Below are 24,317 nucleotides of genomic sequence, written 5' to 3'. Positions count from 1 at the left end.
GGGCAGATTCTAGGGTTTGGAACACCCCCTACTTTACATGCATTTTTTTAGATAAAATTTGACCAATGATAGTCTGGAATCCACTTTCTGGATCTGCCACTATAATATATTAAAGAACAAGGGTATTCGAGCACATACGATACAGTGGCAGGTCCACGAGTGGGGTGGGACCCCCCCCCCCCTCACACCTTTCATGCCTTTTTTAATATAATTTGATCTATAATAGCTTGGAACCAACTCATCTGATCTGCCAAAGAGAAGTCCTGGAAAACAGGGGTATTTGAGCACATTCAATATTTTGACCATTTCAGCCACTAAGTTCTGGATTGTGAAAATGTGGTGGGAAGGGGAATCTAGTCTTGTTTTGCAGCGATTATTTAGGTTTATGGAAATAAAATACATGAATTATTTTACATGTGATGATGGTAATACCCGCATGGTAATTTGTGCCTGTCAAAAATAGCACTGTCCTATTATCTAAAATGAAAAATAAAAAAAAATAGATAATAAAACGTGACATGATTAGGATTAAATTAGAAGCTGAATTAGCAGTAAATCAAATTGGTGAAACCATCAAATTTAATTTAATGAAATTCTTAATTGCACCATATAATTTACAATCATGTAGCTTGTGTATTCTATATGTAAACATCAGGTTAAATGTTGCTATGGTTGTCATGACAACCCTGAACTAATTAAGCATTTTATATTCAGAGGATCCAGTAGACATGAAAACTTTTGACTTACACCACATTAATCAGGTTTTTGTATTAAAAAAATTTGAATGATTAAAATAGGTTAAACTAAGCAAAACATTTAATTAAGAAATTATGAGTTTACTAGTGATTTCTTACCATTAAATATGACCGATTTATGTAACTTCACAACAAAAATATTCACAAAATATTTCTATTGTACAAACAAGTACACTCTTTACAACTGGAAAAAAATAATCATTTAACCAACAAATTCAGCTGAAGTAATCAATATTTGAAAGGGTTGCTTGCTCTATTATTTTGTTTGCTAAGAAATGAAAATTGCATATACAAATTACATTCTTATTTCTTTCTTACTTCCTGTTATTTAATAATATTTTCAGATGTACCTAATTATAAATGAAGATAGAGCATGATCATAAAGCTAATGTGACAAAAAGTTTCAAACTTGGGCAGTATAGTGCAAACAGTCTTAACAAAACCATGGATTACTTGAAAACCTGTCTAAACCAGAATCTTTATAAATTCCCTTTACATAAATGTATAAAACCTTGGTAAACTGAGCAGCTGTCTAAACCAAACAAGAATTTCAGACCAAAAAAGGTTCATATTGAACAGCTTTCTCAGTATTATATAGACTAATAAACATTTATGTTCCAATGGAGGACATTAATGGCTGTCATAAATGCATTTCTACTATTTGATATATCAACTAAACCTCAAACAATCCCACAGCTTTATTTAACCCAATAGTAATCTACACCATTAATATAATCAAAACTAAGTCTGAATGTCAAAAATAAAATTTCCAAAAAATGTATTACCATAATTTTCACTTTATGTACATGTAGCACTATATTAACAAGAGACATCAATTTTAGAAAATACACAAACCAAATAGCATACTGGACTTCATTTTATCAGCTAATGGCATCATAATAACTTCCTTGGTCACATATGGCCTTTATGACAAAGAATTAAAAAATATACATATTCATAAACATAATATCTATAAAGAGATAACACAGCTGAAAGGAAGTTGTTGAGCAAAGTTTAAATACCAGCCCTACTAAAAACCATGCATGTTTCATTACTAATGAGGATTTTCAGATATGAAGTTGTCACAGTGACTTAGTTCTCTCTTTTATCAAGTTTTACCTCCAAATGTCTTTGGAAAGAAAATGCTTCTATTTAGTACCATCACTGTGATAGTTAATTCCGGTATTTGAAATTTCATTTTATGAAAGACTTCCTTTTTCTGTATCAGATTCATACCCGACTTAAAATTCTTTCACTACAAAGAAGAATGTCATGACAAAATAAACCACACTTAATATACTCCTGCATGAATCTTAGTGGGTATGGTAATCAACACTAGAGAGTCTACTGCCCAACATGTACCTGATATGGACAACCCTAATGAAGCCTATAAATAGCCTAACAAGGTTGATAAACAGGCTCTAAGGTATGTGTACCTGATATTTAAGAAATGCACAATGGTCTTCATCACAGTAGAAATTCATTAACAAGGAACTTGAGACAAAAAAAAAACACTCTACTTAGTACATCTATCCTAAGCACTTGATCCTATCACAGATTTAAAGTACAAAACATGACAATAGTAGTCAGTATGGGACAACACCATTTTTATAGGGTTAAAATAAGGCCTGCAATTTGAAGAAAAAAATGCATAATTAGATGCTATTTAGGAGAGTAACTTCAAGCTTTACCATTGACTATTGTATTTTTTGATGAATTTCAAAAAAAAAACAACATTATTATGCTAATGAACACAATACATTTTTTTTTACATTACCAAGGTATGTTGTATTAAAACATAAACATTTTTTGCAACAGATTGCAAATTGTGTTTTTTTTTCTGCTAATTACGTCATACAAATCTGAATATCTATATGAAACATACAACCAAATAGGTTTTTTACATGATAATGAATGTACAAATATGAAATCTAACAGCAGGACCTTTTGTATAATGTGAAAGCTGTAAACTCATGACAGGATCTATTTACAAATGGCATGTAAGGAGGGACTATTATTGATATCAAGTAAATCACATTCCATCCACATAAATCTGTACTAACAAAATTAATTCTTGACTCTCAAACCAAAATGACAAATTTAAAGTTTCACCTAATTAGTGTAAGTGATTAGGGCTTTTTAGGAAAAAATTGTCTCTGGGAAGCAGAACACAATTAATTTCTTCATGTGTTGTTGGGGGTAAAATTTGAATTTTTCTCACAAGACAAATATATTTTATCTTAAGTCTAATGTGTTGGTGTTACCCCTAACTATTATGGACGTTCTTCCCGAAGGACACACTTTTTTTAGGAAAAGCCCTTATGAGTGTCACTACCTTCTTTTTTTTTTAATATTGAGTCAAAATTTCCTTATTAATCCATTAAATATCATTTCCAAACAACCATTTGTTAGGCAACTTAATAACAGTAATTACTACAATAATTTCAATTTTCACTTTGATAGTTCATGTATCTGATTGTGCAGTTAAAGAAGAAAAATATTATGTGCATCATTATTTTAGACTAAATTTATACAGGTATGGTTTTTAAACCATCAGAAAAAAGAGCTAAAATTGTGTGTCTCTCTACAGAACAGGAGTTTTCAGAGTCAAAGAAATTGATAGTGTACTTCCATTGTTTACAAACACAATGATACCATTAGGAGTCTTGGTAACGGCATGCTATATGTATACCATCAAAATAATTCCATGCACAGGTCACCAATTATCAGGACAGAAATGATTCACATCATATGTTAATATTTTTATCACACTAAATTGATCCAGAAACCACTAGACCACTAATAAAGTTGAGAGCCCTTGAAATTCAAATAGGTATCTAAAAATATATTAATTACTTTCACAGTAAATGGAAATTTTTTAAAAGTAACGAATGTAACAGTTATAAGAGTACAATTAAAACTTCAAAGAATTTCAACATACATGTATTTAGAATTACAAATACATTTATATCAGTATTGCATTAAAACAGCACTGAAATATTTCAATGTTCGACTTTAAATTTAAAGGAAAATGGCCATTGAAATTGTATAAACAAAGCCTGAATTTAACACTTACTTCATGGAACTACTAGATTACATACATATGAGAGGTTAGTGCAGTAAGTTAACAATGAAACATATCCTAACTCAACCTACCGGTATCAAATTAAATATCCTCTTTGTGTCATTTCTGATCATCCCCTGAATATAGCTGACACCCCAATGATCAATCAATCCTTTCTGATCATAACAAACATCAGACAAGGTCTTAAAACAGAAATTGACAAAATCAGAAGTAAATATACTGTAAAAAAAAGAATCATAATGGTAATATCTGGATTTGAAAAAGCGTAATTCCACTAAAATATTGAAAAAATCATGTCTGAAACATACCAAACAGGAAGGCAAAATCTCCAGGCAATTGTCAAAAGAAAGAGTCTATCAAACAACAGGCAATATCAAGGCAAAAACCAGAAAGTTGGCAACAACCACAATGGTACTGACATTTTGCTGGAATGGGTAGGTTTAATCATGTATTCTAGCCAATTTTCTATGTATGTCCAACCAGCATGAATACAGACACCAACTGTAAGAGGATTAACTTCGGGGTGTACTAATTTTTGCTACCTTCACTGTAATAATAAAAGCCTGAAAAATAATTACCGCAAAATTCATTTTTAACACTAAATAACGCTCAACATTTTTTGAATCCATGAAAACTGATACCAGCGAATATGTTCATTTGACAGAATCCATGGAAAATTAGTAGCTGTATCCAAGCTGTATTACAGTATCCAAACTCAACAAATACACATCCATCTTACCAAGATTATGATATTAACTTGAGGTTCAGTTAACACTGTGTTCATTCTCCAATTCTCATGTTAAATCTAATGTATGATTATACACAACCAAAATGATACATTGATTGATTGATTGATTGGGCATTAAACCCCAACAATCAATCAATCAATCATTAAAATAACAATCTTACACATTCTTTTTCACATCTTGATTACACAAATACTTGTACACATGTACAACATATGCATGGTGATCAATACACAACAATTCATCAAATTGAGGACAAATCTCTAACAGTCTTAGGCCACTTGGGACTGCCTTTTAAGTGAGCTTTTCTGTGGTCGACATTTATCCAGAGTTGTTCATGTATAATTGATCATAATGAGGACATCACAAAGCAGTTAATCAATTATGATGTCATGACTTAGAATTAATTACACATGTACAACTTTTTGTGAAATTGACCACTATACCAAAGTATTTTGTAGTTATTCATAACAAAATAACAAAAATAACACAGCTGTACATCAAACATAAACTCATAGGATTTACCATTTTACTGACTTGCAAGTAAACTGAAGATAGAAAAGAAAGAATGACATTGGGTTTATACATACACTATAATTGTATACCCATTCAAGGTAGGGTCAAGTAAAACTAATTGATGGATTTTCATCCGCACCAATCCTCCCCCCCCCCCCCCCCAGAAAAAAATAATATAAAATAAAATAAATTATGCTTTCTAGATTTGATTTTGTCCCAGTCAGCTATGAACTTTGTATATTTTAGTATAGATATCCATCCTTTCCTAACATAGTTCATTTAGAAACTAATAATTATTAACATTTTGAGAAATTCATGGATTACTAGTCAAATTTGCAAAAATAAAAATATTCCTAAATGTTAATTTCATAACCTTGAAGGACATACTATTTCAGCAGTTCAAAATATATTTCTAACAATCATTTCCATGTTACCTTTCATTGAAAGTGCATGAAACATATAAAACTAGTGATCCATGGGATAATTTAGAGAAAAACTTACTAAGACTGATTATAAATCTAAAAACTACAAAAATTGCTGCCCAGATTAATTATTAAACAGAAGAGATATACAAAAAAAATAAGGAAACGATATTTATGCTCAAAAATTATCTTAGCTGAGTTTAATCGCTGGAATTTTGGCAAAAAAGGGGGTATCAACTAGATTGGACAATAATAAAACTTTCTATTGGTTGAAAGACACTACTCTCTAAGACACTTTAAATGATATGTACAACTTTACATACTACAGATAATTCTACAGTTTAACATTTGATTGACATTTTAAGCAGATTATTTTTGTAAAAATTTAGAGCTATGATAGTTTCCTTTCCAAGAATTAATACATATACATATATTTTTTTACTTGAATGGGTAGTTACAATTTTTTCAAATATGAAACATACTACAGTACTACATAGGGTTAATTTGAGAGTTTTACAGACATGTAAAGAAATAAACCTCTCCCATTCAATGTATGTATGCATTTTTTTCACATTACATAAAGAAGAAATCACCTGTTTACCTAATATCTTAAATGCCTAAGAGTAACTGAAGAGAAAACAACAACTAATTGTCCCCAAGGACTTTTAAAACAGATAGTTTATGCGGCAGAGTATTTTCTTTTTTAAATGGAAGTCACTTGAAGATTTGAGCTTATGTTTAAATTGCACTAATTTTATAACCTGAAACAGTCTTTTATCCTAACAATGAGAAACAGTAACTAATATCATTTCTAGTACGGTAAACTGTGAATTTTTTGTTAATGGTACAAAAATTTACTGGTTCCAAGTCATTATGAGAAAACTGTGAAGCCTACCATTCAGTGAACTTATCTGATACAAGTAGTTGTAAAAATGTTTAAAACATTTACAGTTAAATCCTTCAAAATACACACAAGTTAAAATGAATGTTTGAAATGATGAGCATGATTTAAAAACAGTCTCAATATTCCTGTACACAGTAAAACAACCTGAACTGATAAGCCATAGACTTTTGATGCATATACCTTAGAAATTTGATATTCCTGCTAAAAATGATCCAACAATAACTAAAAGAAATAAATGATAAGGGATCATTTAAGTAACCTAGACACAGTCTTAGCATGTCCTAACTGATATGCTAATGCATGTGGAACAATCTTAGACATGGTAAGAAAAGTTCTATTACAATGCATCAAAAGTCCATAATCAATCAGACCTGATTGTATTGATGACAGCCGAAGTCATTAACACCACACCGGGTCACTCCAATCTGCTTTTACCATGACAATGACACAAATCATGTCTGATCTTCCCTAAAGTCTCTCTTATATCTCATGTATTTGTTGGGCTCTCAAGCATTTCCATGAGGAAGGTGTCTATAGGGGTATCACCAATCAATTTAAAGAAAAACAAGTGTTCCAGGCACTTCAGTCCAATACTTCGTAAGGCTGGTAGTCTGAGCAGTAACTTGGCAAACCGCCCAGGCTCATCTGGGTATCGGGTTTTACAGTATTCCTCTAAGGAGGCATAGACTTTCTCTCGTAACTGTTCAACTTCATGAGTAGCAGTGAGACCTTTAGCATCTGAAAAGAATTTAATGTTTTCAGAATAATTCGACTTCAAACTTTTATTATTTTTTTTTTAAATGCTTTATAAACAGTGCTTATGTTAAAGGCTAAATGGTGCAGTTTTCCTGTCTCTTTTTTGTGTATAGCTGGTCATCTTAAAAACTTTTTCCTTTCTTCTTTTCTGAACTATGAATACAGCAAAACTCTTGTAAACTAAACCTATTTTGAACTTCAGCATTTCCTTGCTTTAGAAAGGTGTTCAGCTAACCAAGGTTAAACATATATTCAAACTGACATATCTTTAGACAGGTTTTCAGTATATTCAGTGTTTAGTTTAGACAGGTTTTCAATAGAGCTGTTATTGATTAAGGGTGATATGGCATGTAATGTAAATTTTTCCATGTAATATACAGCGAAATGATTGAGAATTACAAGTAGGGATCCAATAAAAGTTTGCATGGCATGATAAGGGGTGCAATAAAGGGGGGGGGGTGACGTCAGAATATTTGATTATATCGGTAAAATATTGTAGACTATCAGATATTCACAACTGCTGTATTTAGTTCTAAATATATGATAAAAATACGAATTATTCTGTCAGTGCTGATTTCAATCTTGATGTTTAAAGATATTACAAAGATGTCAATTAAAATAGTTGCATTTCATTGACTTGAAGCAAGATAGCTATCAAGATTTGTGTCTGATTGGACAGATTCTCAGACATCCAGACATTTTAATGATACATAACACTTTATTTTGTGAAATCATTCAAATTAATCCATATTTTATAGTTCAATTTTAAAGAATTCAGATGCTTTTAAATATGTTCAACTAATCATTTTATGCAAATACATGATACTATTTTCTTGTGCCATGAACCATTCTAGATACAAGGACAAAGAAGTCAAATAAGCAACTGGGGGTAAAGTGCTAGTAAAATGACACACAAACTTCATTATGTTTTTCTTTCTGTTATTATTAATTGTAATGTATATATTATTGCCATATTTCAACCTAATTGCTACTTCACGAAGCAAATTGAAGTTGATTACTGTATTTATACTGCTGATGGTCATAGAAAGAACCTACACAAATTAATGACATTTCTTTTTTTTTTATTCAACATTTATTATAATTTACTCATCCGTTCATTTGTAGAACATTTCATCAAATTTGAGTGATCAATTACGCACTTGGTAACACAAGTAATAATTAGTTACAGCTTGTTTTATTTGCAACTTTGAATAGGGTATAGAAGTCTTGTCACATGATTCCGTGATTTCACCAAAATGGATCCCAATCTTCAATTCAAATGCATGGATGTTTGTCATTTACAGTGTTTTGAGTATAGTACTAATTAACAGCACAACATCTCTCTGTGTTTAAATAACATAACAAATACCAATTTATACATGATAAAAATATTCAGAATAGCAATATATATACAGGATAGGAAACTCACTCAAATTCTAGCCAGTCCTGAATACTACAATTTTTCAATACATTTACTATATGGCTATATAGATTTTTGCTAAAATTAGCCAGCCCTGCCAAAAAATAGCCAGTCTCGAACTGGCGGGCAGGCTACTATTTCTAACTCTGATATATAAGATATTTCCTTGTAACTCAATTGTTTCAAGATCCCAGCAGTAAATATTAAAATATAAACAGGTCTTATTTCAATTCATTCTAGTTCAAAATGCGGCAAGGTTAAAATACTTTGGATTGATCACCACCTTCCCCCTTTTAAATCTGGCCACTGCGGAAAAAATGTTACTTAATTAAACAGAACTACATTTATTTCAAAAAGGTCAAAGTCCTTTGTTAAAAACAGACAAGAAGAAATGGCGTATATGTTACACAAATGCATAAATGTGTATTATCAATGTATTGATAATACACATTACTTTTTACACAGTTGGTATGTAAACATGTTTAATAAAAGTTACATCACTGAGAGAATATATTTATAGGTAGATTTTTTCAAATGTGAAAAGGAAAAAGTTGTTTTACGGCCACTATATTGTTTTCCAAAGACCTTACAGAGCATCACATCTCGTTATCAAGCCTACTCCCATACTTTCTTCTCGACTTAAAAACTGCCTTTATTCTGTTTCACTTTGGTAGAAGTGGTGACTCCAATTTTGTTATTAATTGAAAAACACCTCATTTTGCCGTATAAATTGGCATACAGTAGTTTTTTTTATATACCTGGATTAAACAACACAATAGCTCTAAGACAGCCAACTTCAGTTTTGTCCATTTTCATCTCTCTCATTTTGGCAACTAATTCTGTCAAGACTCTATCAAATATAGTTCCGACTCCAGCCTGATGGGCACTACTCCGATGTACATGTAAACCTGTAGCCAGTAGTATGCCATCTTTAACAACAGTCGATCGGTGTGAAAATGCAGCAATAAGTAATTCATTCCAGCCTGAAAAACAACATTAAGAACAATTTACTTACTTCGTCATTAAACAATACACAGTGTTTATTGTAATGTACTTACAATTAAGTACAGCTCTACCTTAAAACCAGACAGAAGCTTAACATTTGGAACTCATAACTAAATCTAAAAAGCTTTTGATTGGAAATCCTTCAGAAGGCCTAAATAAAAACTATACTTGACAATAAGAGCACAAATAAAAGTTGGTCACTGGAGATATTAACACTTAAAAGTTTGGTTATGTTCTACTACAGTAAAGTATAGGGAATTTTTACACTATACCCAGTCAAAAACTATTTCACAATATATAGCAGATCCAATGAAATGAGTGCAGAAAGAGTTGTTTTAGGATGTAGTGATAGAACAGTTTGATTATCTTGAGATGTGATGAGTCAATCCTGCCTGATTTTTTGACAGACCAATCTTTCACTAATAAGTACTGATAGATGTAGTTCCGTTTTTTAAAGTCATGATTTAATCCATTGTAACAATATGATTTACAATTTTATCTATATATTTCATTACTATTTTTTTCACATGATGAAGAAAGTTGTGTAAAATAAAAGTACATAAATTTCCTCATAATTAAGTCTCTTTATAAAAAATCTAGTTTTCTTCACAATATATTGAATAAATGATTTAGGTTTCCTTTAAAGCAAACAGAATGACTGATTAAACAAACAAGTTATCCATACCCCCCTCCCCCCCCCAAAAAAAAAAAGGGAAAAAAAGGAGACAGGTCATTGCACTGGCTGCATTTATATTGCTTAGTTGGGCTGCAAATTCACATTTAACATTTCAAGTCTTTAAAGCACATTTTTAAACACCAAATTTTCTCCTTTTCATAAAAGTAAACCAATTCTTTTATTGAAATTCTAAAATCAGTATATACAAGTAGATTTGTAGTACTGTGATTAATTTTCTATAAATCAATATGTGTGATCCTAAGTACAGAAACTAATTGCCACATTTAGAATTGAATTCGTCACATTCACTGGTTTGCATACAACATGAATAAATTATATCATTCTCTATACATTAGTTAAATGGACCACGTAAGATGAAATGTTCTGCTTCTTTGAGAAAAAATCAGTCAGCCATAAAGAAGAACTGATAGGATTACAATTCCCATTTTAATGGGATTCCGAATATGGATTCGCTACATGATGATGACACAGCGTGTTTTATGTCTATGAACAATTTTTAAAGATTCATAAGCCTTGGGAAAGGATGCAATATAATGCCATGACATAGATTTTTAAAAATATTCAGGTTGATGAAAAAAAAACACAGATGTTGAAGACTTCGAAGTGATGATTACAACAAAGACCCTTGATTGAAAAACAGTTCACTGAATATTTACTTATTATAAAACAAACGCACAAAAAAACTTGGTAACTTAATTTGTAAAATATAACATTAATAATGAAATACACTGTATATAAATCTATTATAGCATATTAAAGATCAGCTCAATAAGATGTAGAAGTTATTGATGAACAAATTTTAATCCTCCATTTCAATCTGAGATTAAATTATATTTTCAATTACAGTTTTATAATTGGGCTGCATGAGGGAAAGATTACCGAAAGTGTTAAACACCAAGAAGATAAAAAAAAAGATTCACATTTAGACCTAAATGTCAATAAAGACCATATCACTTGTTTAACCAAGTAAATAAATTATTACATCCTGTCTGCAATCTTAGTTAAAAGTGACAAATTTGACTTTTAAGCATATTTCCCTTGGGGTATCAAAGTAAAAGCTTGATCATATACAAGATTGAGTGTATCAGAAGTGCACATGGCCTACTGCACATTTATCTGCATTAATATGATGTATAGTTGAACCTAGTAGTATTCAACACTGCACAAGTCAAAAATAAAGTTTAAAACTAATTACATTGTTTGATGCATATACAGATTACACAAAGAAGGTACTATCTACAACATAAAATTGCAAAAAAAAATGGCAAAGTTCAACAAGCTAAAAATGCTAGAATTTTTTATCCAATTTTCTCCATAGTAAAACGTGCAAGTCTTCATTGTGTATACGAGTACTGTGCAAAGTTTGAATATTATTATTACAATAGTTTTTGAGTCACAGATTACACAAAGAAGGTACCATCCACAACACAAAGTTATGAAAAATGATTAAATTCAACATGCTTAAAATGCATGAAAAAATTCATCAACTTTGTCAATACAATGTAATAGGAGTGGCATACATTTAACAAGTCTTTGAACACTATGCAAAAGTTTAATAATACTTCTTTAATACTTCTAGAGTTTAAGACTATGCAAAATAAGTGTGATGGATGTACAGAGTTGAGAGGCTACTTATGCAAGAGTTGGTGACACAGAACTTAACAAGTATGGTCCCTTAATTATCAGCCTCCAAATGGAAATTTGCCATTTTATACCAGTAATTTGCTGTAAGGAATTTTGAAAACGGTAGTACAATCATTAAAGGAAATACATTTTTACTGTAGGTTGGCAGTCACACACTGCATCAGGAAACACACTTTTTATTGTACTGCCCTAAGGTTCATAAGAGATGCATTATCTCACTGAGTCTACTAAAGTTCATAAAATCCATCTGAGTTACAGAAAAAAAATCATATATTATTCATATCATTAATATTTCTAAGTAATGGTGTTGTTCATTGGGGAGTCCCATGACAAGTTGTTAGTTGCAAGTCAGTAACCTTAATCACATAGAAAAGAAGAATGTCAATTTGTAATCATAAGTCAAGTACTTCAACATAAACTTTAAGCACTGCTTTTGGTGATAGGTGTCCTACACCCAAGCAGCACTATTTTAACTATATCCTGGTGATGAACATGGCATGGATGATAAAATGAACATGAAATGATGATAAAATGAAAAATGGGGATAGAACACAAGGACGATAGGGTCGATTAATTTCAATTGCCACTGGAAATAAGGAGAGGTTGATAGGGTCAGGCAATTTAGTCTTTTTAAACACCGCCAACAGAAAAAATAAAAATCCAATCCAGAGGGGGTTTATAATAAATGTATCACAAACAATTTACAGTCTTGAGGAAATTTAACCGACACTCAATTTTGGCAATATATCAAAGACAACAATTCCATTTTAAAACCATTGAAATTTCTACATCACAGTAATTTTCTTTATCCCCACTTGTTTACATGTACATGTACTTCAGAATAAGAAATAATGCCAGTTTATTGTGGCTCTTCTCAATAATTCATTTGACAGCTATAAACAGATCAATACTTTGCTTAAGGCTAGAACATGAGCATCAGATCCCATCAAAAGATGGACAAAATTACAAATCCCAACAAACTATGCCATATTAATGGGTTTCTGGCAAAACCTTATACCAAAATATATACATGTATATCACCTGCCATTTCATCTCATCTACAGCTACAAGATACTCAGATCTTCAATAATATGAATCTATTTTAGCCTTAGGATGAAAGTACTATAAAAAATGTCCCACTTGAGGGTTGTTACGAATATGGATTACGTTCTCATGTTTACAAGAAGCCAACAGCAATACAACTTCAGAAGTTTTTTTTCCCACTCCTTGATAAAAGTGTCATTTTTAAGTTGCAGATTTTTCAATACCAAAAACTATTTTTTATATGTGATATTTTTATATTTCTGAGAATAAAGATAAGTGTAATATGGTTATATACCAGCTCTCAGCAGTATAACTTGATCTTCCAGAGGGAGTTCTGTAAAATGAGGAATCCTTTTGGCCCATTCTACTAGTGTAATCAACTGTTTGTCAGCAGCCTGACAGATATTTGTCACAGCATCTTTCTACAATAGAAGAGTAGATGTGATATATACATATAGTGTAAATATTATGTCAAAGAAACCTGTCTATACCAAACCCAACTTGGACACTGTACAGGTGGTTGTTTAAACAGACTTTAAATACATTTAATCTTTAAGCAAATTCTGTCTCCCAGTCTGATGCCTCATCATCAACTTTCTGTTTTTTTCCCCGTTTTTTTTAAAGTGAAATTGTAATTGAGCAACATTTCCCTCAAAAGTTTGTCAAAAAAAGTTGATCTTTATCATTCCAGCACTTGTTTAATAATACTTGTAATATGTCAAATTGCATCTGATCAAGCGCATGTGTGATTCATCTATGGCACCTATGCTAAGTTTTTAAAAATATTCATTGATTCATACTCAAGTAACCATCTGGAAACAGTCAGGAAACTGAGAGAAACTTTTTAGAGGGTATCACATAATACCTATCAGTGCTAGAATAAAGACTGGTATAGTGAAAAATACTTCTGTTATTAAGCTTTTTAACAGTTTATATGAAATCTCCTTGGAAGTGTTAAAATTAATCACACCAATATAAAAAAAAAAATTGTCTGTGTAAATGGTTAAGTCACTCACTGTTTGTCTGGGTCTTGTCATAATTAAGGCTAGTAGAACTTGAGTGAAATTTAGTTTATTAGTAGAAGTACTGGAAAACTGCTGAAATTCACAATTTGGGCTCACAATTATTATTGTATATTCTTCATCTTGTGATACATGATTCATAGAAAAATTACATTTAATCCTTAGAACTGTCCTTAGCAAAAACAGATAAAGCCATTGCTTTATAAGCATTCCTACATACAAAGCCCAAAACAAGACATTCATATTACAAGTTGAGTACCTGAGTATCAATGTATGTGTCAGTGTTTGGATCAACAGCTAGTTCTGCCTCTAGGATTTTTTCTACTGGCATATCGTTGTTTGCCCCACTAGTACTTTCAACTTCTCCTTCACCTTTTTCTTTGTTTCTCTGTCTCTCTTCTTGAACAGCTACAAAAAAAAAAATAACAATGCACTTGAAAATATCTGAATGGTTTTAGATAATTTTGCACTGCCCTTTCCCCCACAATCCATCAATACTGAAATAGCACCAAAGAAACCATCAAGGTATGACTAGACATAAAACAATTTCAAAGACTGCTTTTATTTCCAAACTTTCAATTGTCTACAATCAAGGTACCATGTATATTGCTTGAGTCTTAAATTCAACCTTAAACTGCTGGATAGTCTAACTGGTAAATAATTCATGAGACCAAGGCCAACATGCACACTAGAAGAAATCAATCAAAAACAAGGCCCCATGAGTTATCTCAAAAACAATTAAATAGTCTAAAGTGAAGAAAGATTGTAATCATGTACATAACAAAAATAGAATTCCATTTAATTGCTTTTATATGATCACTGGACAAAAACTGAGAGATGCATTTAGAACTGGAAAAAGAAGTCTGTGATTCATGCCAATTTTATAGCTTCCATACTTAATATTATGTCACTGAACAGAGATATATTATAATGAATTACCCATGTACAAGCAATTCAGGAATGGCTTACATGCACCGAATTGCACTGCATTCTATAAATTACATGAAAAAGGTATTTAATACCATTCAACAGTCGCAACATGACAGCGGGCTTTCTGTGACCAAACATCAAAGAAGTAAGATATGATAGAACTGCAGTCTTCACTAAAATTTCATTTACAGGAAAATCCTGAACATTACAAATGGACCTATTTAATTATCTTCTATTGTAATACATTTATATATGTAAAAAGAACCACACACAACCAGTAAAATAAACATCTTGGTATGTTTTACTATTTAGCCTATTTGGTCTCATTGAATGGCTATTAACCAACTTACTTTTGTGAACTATTTATTTTTGCTTACATCATGATCAATAAAAAAAATTGTGAAAAAAATGCTGCAAACAAGTCTCTTTTTTATGGAGTAGAATTTAGACAGAGTATAATACATGAAAAAAAGCAAAATAAGTAATCTAAAATGTCAAAATAAGATTCCAAGAAAACAAGCTGGGTTTTAATACTACTTTCAATCAGTAAAATGTGTCTTGTTTAAATAAATATTCAGAAATTTGAAGAGTAACAAAATACAAATACATGTACATACAATGTACCACTTCAGGAAAAAACCTGATACTTTTAGAAATGAATGCCCTAACTCACCTTTCAGGGACCACCTTAATAAGGGCAAAACATACTTCTCAAAACACAGATCTCTTTATCAACAACTGCGACTATTACCAATAAGGCCAAAATAAATAATAGTAAATATCTGTTTCCTGCTACCCTACCTTAGTGACCCTAGTATTTTTATGCCTACCCTACACATTTCATGGCCATTTTACTGTTAAAGTCTTGATTGTTTCCCCATTAAATCAATGTCAAAATATTTCTGAAAAAGAAAATGATTTCCCTACCTATCTACCCTAATTTTTTTTTGCAGGTAGCAGGAAACAAAACCACATCTGTATTAATATTTTTTTGGCCCACCCAGACTTAATAATTGTAAACATTATAAATGTATACATGTCAATTCTACCACTGTTACCATGAAGTTAATATCATACTAATTTCCATTATAAGGAAATGTAATTACTTGAGGCATCGTTGACAAAATAGTAACCATGGCAACTAACAAGACAAATATAAATATCAAATTGCCAACATCATTGATGATTTTAGATATACAAAATGTATACAACATATAATTCAAGAACAGTAGGCAATGGAGTAATCTACAAAAATAATTGTGGTGGGCAAGTGTACATATATCTGAACACAAAAATTTTAGTTACTTTCAAACAAAATTAACATATCTTCAACAGGTTCTTCATTAAAACAAAAACAAAAAAAAACACTCTAATGAGTGAGGGGTATAATTAAAATGAAATAGATTATCTTTTGCACAAGAAAGATGAGACTTTGTCAACTTACACGTTCAAACCATGCCCTACATGTTTACTTAAGACTAAGGACACCTTCAAAGGCTTAAAACAAAAGCTGTATCCCTGCAAATAAATCCCACAGAGAATGGCCCAAAACCAGGACCTTAAAAATCTACCATCACTAGAACATGTTTATAGTTTAGGAGACCATCAAGTTAGATGCAAGTCACTGTAGTTCAGCTGAGGTCAAAAATACAAGTATTTGAGGTATTTTTTTAAATATAGTTACATGTAGGCATGATACATGTACATGCAACAAAGTCCACATCAATACTTTGAAATAAACTGAACATGATCCAAGTTGTAAAAATATGTTTATGCAGCAGCCTGTATTTGCAATAAATAATATTAATGTATCTTAAAGATTGGCTCCATTCATACACATTAAATTAGATGTACATAACAGTTGATCAGTATAATGCTGAAATAGAACAGCTTAAATGTGATTACTTTGAACTACATCTTGCCTTTGATCAATGTAAAGGTCTGAGCTCATACAGCTTCACTGAAGAGGCAACTACACAAATGAATAGTTTTTTGAATTTGTAGATTGTTCATTTATTTTTCTACTTCAAACAAAACTCAGAATTTTGATTCGCCTCATCAATTTGAGTCCGCAAGTACCTAAACTGATTCTTCAATCACTTACTGGTAGCACATTTTGAGGGTCTGGATTCTGATAAAACAAACTGTTCCTCGAGTGAACAAATGCAAAGTGAATAGAAGCAAGATAAAATGTTACCAGTAATGACATTTATGTGTAAAATATTCAAAAACAAACATGAACAATAGCATTCTATAAGCAAAGCAGTGTCCTAGCCAGTCACCATACCCATAACAGAAGTTTCTCCCTTTCCATATTTTTCATCCCTAGCATTCACAAGAGTATTCTGAACATTTATCTAAGCCTATCTAAACTACACATAGAAAGAGTAGAATAAAAATAAACTCTAAGTAATATACAATGTAAGAACAAATGAAGTAAATCAAATGATAAGTTTGATCAGTGGAAATGCATACGACTTGACCCCCATTTTCTTAAATAATACATCATTCCCTAAAATTCTAGCTAGAACACAGCCGAGATCTACAGATTAGAGTCTAATGCCAGTTATGGAAAGATGTTACCAGAAATTGGAGCATGCATTTGTGAAAATGACTAAAATGGGCCTATTTACCGCCCCATGATGAGTTACTGTTTTCTTTCATCGGCACACTTTTCACATCTGTAAATATACATGTACATGTCATTGTATTATTATCAAAAGGTCAAGTGTGCCAAACTAGGGTCTGGATCAAGTATTCAAACCTTGATTAATGTTTTAGGAGCATATTACATCTTTTAACCCCCAAATGCCTTTAGTTGCCTTGTTATCAATAGCATTTTAACTATCAATGTACATGAAATTTGAGCACATTGTTATGTATACTTGTATAATTGACAATTTTGATGAAAATTTTCTATTTTGCATCTGAAGGACATGTACATGCATATCTGACATTCATTCTTTAGTTAATAAATGCATTTTCAATGTACAGGTAAAAGTTTAATATATATTCAGGCATGTGAACTACATGTACATGTATATGCCCCTTTTGCTTCAGGTCTTTCATTGAAATATTTGATCTCAACCTACATGTACATGTAATGTTTGTATGTTCATATATTGGGTTATGAAGGAAAAAGAAATATAGGTGCCCCTCATTAACTTGCTGCCTAATGTTGACAATCAGTAAAAATAGACCTTGTCTGAGGATATAGCTGTAAAACCAAAAAACAAAAAAAACATATTTCAGGCTACTTTAAATTTTTAAGAAAAAAAGTTGTTAGCATCAATTGAACATTACCATAACTAGAACATATTACATAATGGCAAAACATGGAAGTTAAGATACATGTTATATAAATGAATTATGATATGAAAGATGAATACGGACATAGTGCCTGATCTTAATGACTAAGACTGAAGGGGGGACATGCACCGTGAGATATACATGTAATCTTTCCATCAGTACAATCAGTCATAATTGCAAATCATCTTATCTAAATTGAGAACTTTTTCATGCTAAGTTTGTCACATTCTCTATTCAGACATCTTTACAATTAAGTTTATTGTCCCAACTCAAGAACCTCTAGCTTTAAAAGAGTTATCTCCTGTTTTCAATGAATTTCAATGCTTTCTATGTAATTTTTTTCTATTCAACCAAAGCAGTTAATCAAAAATAAAAATTAAACTTTGAGAAAGTATGCATTTATGATATGAAATGAAAGAAAATTTTATGAAATCAAAATTTGTTATGTGCAATACACTGCCTGGTTTTTGCATAGACAATCTATTAAATATTTTGTTTTACTTTTTTGTATTATCCAATGATAATGGAATATATAACCTCCCATTCTGACATTTTAAAACCACTTAAAACCACAATTTGATGAATTTAGATGTACATGTATACATGTACGTATACTTGTAAGAAAGTATAATTGCTTTATCCTGTGAAATTTTTTCATCAAATCTATCTTCTAAACACATATAGGTCATCAGAAATATACAATAAAAGGTACCATATACATTGTATGTACCTGTCTTGTTCCAAACATTGACTTTCATGAATGTACAGTAAAAGAATAAACTTTTTGCCTTTTGAAGACTATCAAGTTGCCTTGTTTTTATTTTAAACTTGCCCAAATAAGTTCCATGTTTCGCTGTTATAAATATCAGCATGTACATGTATGGGCAAATTAAGTAAACAATTTGTTACCCATATTTTTCAACCTTCTCTCTAATTCAACATAAAATTGACTATAACAAATTTATTGTCAATGATGTGGTTAATTGTTTGGTCTGATCAGGAGATCATCCAATTTTATTTGATTTAAAACTGATGAAAGTCAAACATGAAAACAAAAAAAAGAGGTTGAAAAAACTGATCAAGGAAAAAATGTAAAACACATCATGTCAACAGTACATACCCCATATGCAAACCTTCTCTAGTGTTCAAGCTCAGATGAATACGAACAAAAAATACAAGCAATTGAAGAACGAATGTATATGCTTAACCCCTCTTTCTTTTTTTATGACACAAGACTTATCTTTTCCAACATACATGTATATAGAGAGGTGCTACATTGTTCTAGGATTTCACTTTCCTGTCACCAGGGCAAGTGTGATTTTCAGAGGTCTCATAATTTTTTTGCAACGCAGGTACCTTTGGTTTTGTAGGAGGTACTTTTCATCATTTTTTTTAATAAAAAAGTATGAAATTTTAAAATTCTAGAGGTACCTTTCAGTAGTTTAGAAAAGTAAAAGTATCTGGTACCGCCTCTTAATGAAAGGCCTGAATTTTTATGCCAGAAAGTTGTATACTATGTTCTACTTTCCCTTTGGCAAAAAAAAATAAAAAATAAAAAATAAAAACTTGAATTTTCAAAGGATGTGTTTAGTTTGGACAGCAGACTTTAACTGTGAGAAAGTTCATCTTTATTTGGAGTTTTCCTGTGGAAACCTAAAATTTACAAAAATCATATAACACTGCACTGATGCAGTATTTGCCATCTAAATTTCAGACAAGCCCCTACCCTTAATCTGAAAAGAATCTTTAATAGGATACATTGGCTTAAAAGCAAAATTTCTGCAAGCCCGCCCTATTTCACCATCATCAACTGGTGGACTGGTCCCAATTTCAAAGACTGCTGATGTCAACCTTAGTCCACATATGAAGTTTTGAATTAAAAAGAAGATCAAGTTGCTCACATAATGTCACAAAGTTTGTCACAGTAAATCTGGATTGGAAATAGCAGAATTTCGCTAAAAAGCCTAAAAATTCATCCCTCCACATTGTTGTGCTAAGTACACATGTATATCGCATTGGTAGAAAACAAGAAGTACATTGTAAGTAATGGACAGCAACCTAAATGTATGCTCCATCAATATAAAGCAAATATATGGATCCAATCCATCCATTGGGATTCATGATAATTGCAGCGAAATTCAAACAAACAGACTGATGAACAAACAAGGTTTCTTGAGTGGGAGGTAAAATAAATGGTATAGGCAGATGTAAGATCATAATATAAATTGAACTTTGAATACAGTATGTTACATGTAAGTTCTACAGGTACATCATCTTAAGCAAAAAAAAGAAATGTTAATTGTATACATTATGATTAAATGGAGTTCTTTAACCAACCCACACAATTTTCTAATTAAATTGAATCAAGAAGAATGTTTATTATTGATCAAAGACTGGTATTCAAATGATTCTTACATCGTTTTAGTTTAGAAAATGATGACAAATTCATCTATGAGTACATGTATACCAAAATTATCTTAAAAGTATAATAGAACTTGTCAACTAGTCTCCTTCATCTAAATGTAACATCCTATTGTGATCCATAAAGCATTCAAGACTAATTTACATTTTTAATATTGTGTTTAAATTATACGACTTTAACAATGGAAAACTGGTATACAAAACAAGCCTATGATCAAAAATATTTTTATGTATAAGCCAACAGAGCAATGAAGGGTCATGTGACCATTCCTTTTCACTGATCATCTCTTGTAATATCAAGGACCAATAAGCCTATATTGCCAATTGTTGCAGTCAAAATACATGTAGTTGTGTGGATGGGTTTAGATACATGTAGTAATTACAGGAGTGGAAAAATAAATGAGAGATACAATGTCATCTAAATAGACCCTCTGCATGCAATGGATGTACAAATATTTAAAAAAAAAAGCACCACACGAAAATAAATATAAAACAAGTGACTATTCATACCTTCTCTTTTCATGCCCATCGTCAAACATTTCATGTAGCGACAGTACTGGCATCGGTTTCTTTGACGCTTATCTATGATACAGTTTCTGTCATCTCTACAGGCGTAGGTCAAATCTTTTCTCACAGTTCTTTTGAAGAAACCTTTACAACCTTCACAACTGAAAAAAAAATAAGTTCTAATGTGACCACAATATGACTAACCTACATTTGTACATGTACTACAAATAGAAATTGATGTAAAACAGCAGCGCTGATCACTGGACTAAGTCTAGGTTCAAAAATGTTGACCTTGACCTTTCACCTATAACCCAAAAATGCAATTGGTTCCAGATTTGTCTTATTTGTACACCTAAGAAGAAAGTTGGTTGTGGTATTCAAATAGAGGTAACTCAATGACCCTGCGACCTTGACTTTTGACTTTCAAATAATTAAGACTATAGAACTCATTCAAAATTTATAGACGGATGGTCATTTTAAAGTCTTTACAAAGAATAGACAATGGGTTACTGCATACATATGTATATTCCTGCATGTACTTGTGAACCTTGGAGGGTCAAATCTTCTGTCTCAAGATCCCTTCTCATCTTCAGTAATCCTTCAGTATAACAAGGTATAACCCCTTCTTTAAAACAAATTTCTAAATGTAAAAAATAAATTCAGGTGAATCTAAAATGATTGATACCCTATTGTGAACATTTGATATTACACAGCCAGGTAAATTAGCTTACCTTCAGGCTAATTATTAAACAAATTAACTGAGTTTATAGGACTTGAAATGTGAAAGGGTAACTGACAGGTGATGGTAAAAATATGGCAAATTTAAAAAGTTTTGGAGTTGTCAAAACATTAGTCGCAATGTTTTAATGCAGAAAATAAAATAATAAAGAAAATGGTTTAAGCTCCAGTTGAGAAATACTTCCCCTGAATGGCTCCATACATCATGTGTATAGAAGCGAAGTGACTGTCAATAAGTAAGTATGCTTTTATATGTTTTCCAAATAACCTTGTTATCAAAAGGTTGTACAGACACAAACTGAAGTACCAAACCTTTGCACTGATGACTGATTTCACACATGTTAAATGATGTAAACTCACAAAAAAAGAAAATGTTCTGTAAGAAAATTAAAGTGTAATGGAAAAAAGTAACAAGGTCTACTCTACTGACAAAACAAGGATGAAATGATTCATCACAACATTGATGCATTATGATACAATATGATACATTTGACTGAGGTTTGGATATAATACAATTCAGGTCAAATCAAATTACAACTTTTTTTTTCAAACAACTGATGAAATTACTACACACTGTCGCAGAAAGATAAAAAAAAAAACAACCACAGCTAACTTTACCGTACAAGACCTTTAAGAAAATATAATTGCTGCATTTAACATTTCTACTAACAGTGCATACATGTACATATTAAAGGTATTTTAAAAAGCATTTCTTTAGTTTTTGAGAAATGGTAAAAAACTTGGTATCTCACTATTTACAAATGTACATGCACATTGTATCTACATGTGTGTACAGCATGTACAGTATGTAATTTTCAAGTTGAAATGTGTGAACCATGTTTAAAAGAATGTGAGAAAGGTGAATCATTTATGCAATGGAGACATGAACCCTAATCAGGACATTTAAAACAACTTACTGTATATACACTTACACCAGGAACAAATGTCATCATATTTCATGTGTTAACATAATAACAAATAGCCTTGGAATGTTGACATAAATAGTCTTGGTGAATAAATACTAAAAGTCACTGTACCCAGAACATACCTGAATAATTTTGACACCTAGCAATGGCATTCATCGCTTCTTACAGTGCAGAGCAGACTTTTATGCACAAGGAATTTTCCTTTCTTTGCATGCAACTTTATACATGTACACCTATACTTTGAATTTTTTCCTTGTACCTCACCTGTAATGTGGCTGATCAGGTGCATTTGTACTATAAAACTCCTTGGGCACATCTAAGGCTGAGCAGGTATATTATAACCTCTCCCCCATAATTATAATACCATATACATGTACATGTAAGTGTTGTGAATACATGTACATGTAGCTCAGCATTAAGATTATGCTTGAACAATTATTAAGGTACCTGTATGCTGAAAGTTGTACTAATGTACATGCACAAAATTACATATATCAACAAAAAATTTTACTTCGATATTGATGTTTACAAATTTAGTTATACATGTACATGATGGCTTAAATAAAGAAAATATCATGTTCCTAAATGTACATTGCACATATCCTTATAAGCTGTACTTAAAAAAATAAGTGACCAACCCCTATCCCCCCTCATTCAAACACTAAAATAGAACCTGTTGTGCTAACTGTGGGATAGTCGATAAGCATGCCCAGAGTATGCTCAATATTCATTTCCGTAAGGAAAATTCTTTGGTTCTACCCAAGCCCTATCTGACAGAAGTGTATATTGAGCAAGCTCATCAACTTACCACAAAAAGGGTCTATTGAGGAAAAGTTGTTGTGAAGGTGATAAAGTATACATGTATTCTTTATAAAATTACAATTTTTATCTGTCAAATTTTTTTGACAATAACCCTTTATAAAAATAATGACAATTACCAATTAATTAAAATGTATGTAATTTCTACCTACATACATTTGTACATGTACATTTTTAGGACAGTTAGGACTAGCACAAACTTTCAGTAAGATTGATACTTGTAGATATTACATAATATATAAAAGACCATATCAGAACTCCTCAGCCTTTCCAGTTACAAAAAAGAAAAACTTCAGAGACACTACTAGTTGGAAGAATCTGTCCTGAATTTGACCAATCCAATTCTAAATTATACTTTTACTGGTTGAAATTTTTACTATTACTATTTTTCCTAGCTCCTCGCTTCGTGCCAAATTTCTTGACAGAGTTATTTTTCTTGATTTCCAGTGATATCTAACCAATTTTTTTAGTGCTACCTGGTGAAAAGAAATACTTTGAGTCACGTATGACTACTATTCCGACAAATTTTTCAAGAAGAAATTCCCTTTTCTGCATCTGAGGTTATTTTTGAAGTGTAATGGAAATGGCAGAATAGTTCCTATTGTTGAAAGCCCGAATTAGGAAGATACAATGTACACGATATATATGTTC

General features: G+C 31.3%; 1 protein-coding gene across 5 annotated transcripts in view; it reads right to left on the bottom strand.

Moving 5' to 3' along the window:
- Window positions 1–1,438: 1,438 nt before the first annotated feature.
- LOC148612543 (retinoic acid receptor RXR-like) overlaps window positions 1,439–24,317 on the bottom strand; it is a 40,786-nt gene continuing 17,907 nt past the window's right edge. For 2 of the 5 annotated variants that reach the window (XM_088594097.1, XM_088594099.1), the window contains exons 3-8: window positions 21,187–21,344; window positions 17,580–17,627; window positions 14,276–14,424; window positions 13,290–13,416; window positions 9,363–9,587; window positions 6,769–7,166 (exon numbers count right to left, since the gene is read on the bottom strand). In XM_088594097.1, coding sequence (XP_088450223.1) covers window positions 6,916–7,166; window positions 9,363–9,587; window positions 13,290–13,416; window positions 14,276–14,424; window positions 17,580–17,627; window positions 21,187–21,344 — 958 coding nt within the window. In that variant the 3' untranslated portion in view covers window positions 6,769–6,915. Of the gene's footprint in view, window positions 7,167–9,362; window positions 9,588–13,289; window positions 13,417–14,275; window positions 14,425–17,579; window positions 17,628–21,186; window positions 21,345–24,317 lie in introns of all 5 variants that reach the window. The other 3 variants (XM_088594098.1, XM_088594100.1, XM_088594101.1) reach the window with 2 other exon arrangements.

The sequence above is a fragment of the Perna viridis genome, chromosome 7 (assembly GCF_037379345.1).
Source record: "Perna viridis isolate PV_CMFRI_1.1 ecotype Kerala chromosome 7, ASM3737934v1, whole genome shotgun sequence".
Classification (NCBI taxonomy): Eukaryota; Metazoa; Mollusca; class Bivalvia; order Mytilida; family Mytilidae; genus Perna; species Perna viridis.
This window is presented reverse-complemented; position numbering and strand designations above follow the sequence as displayed.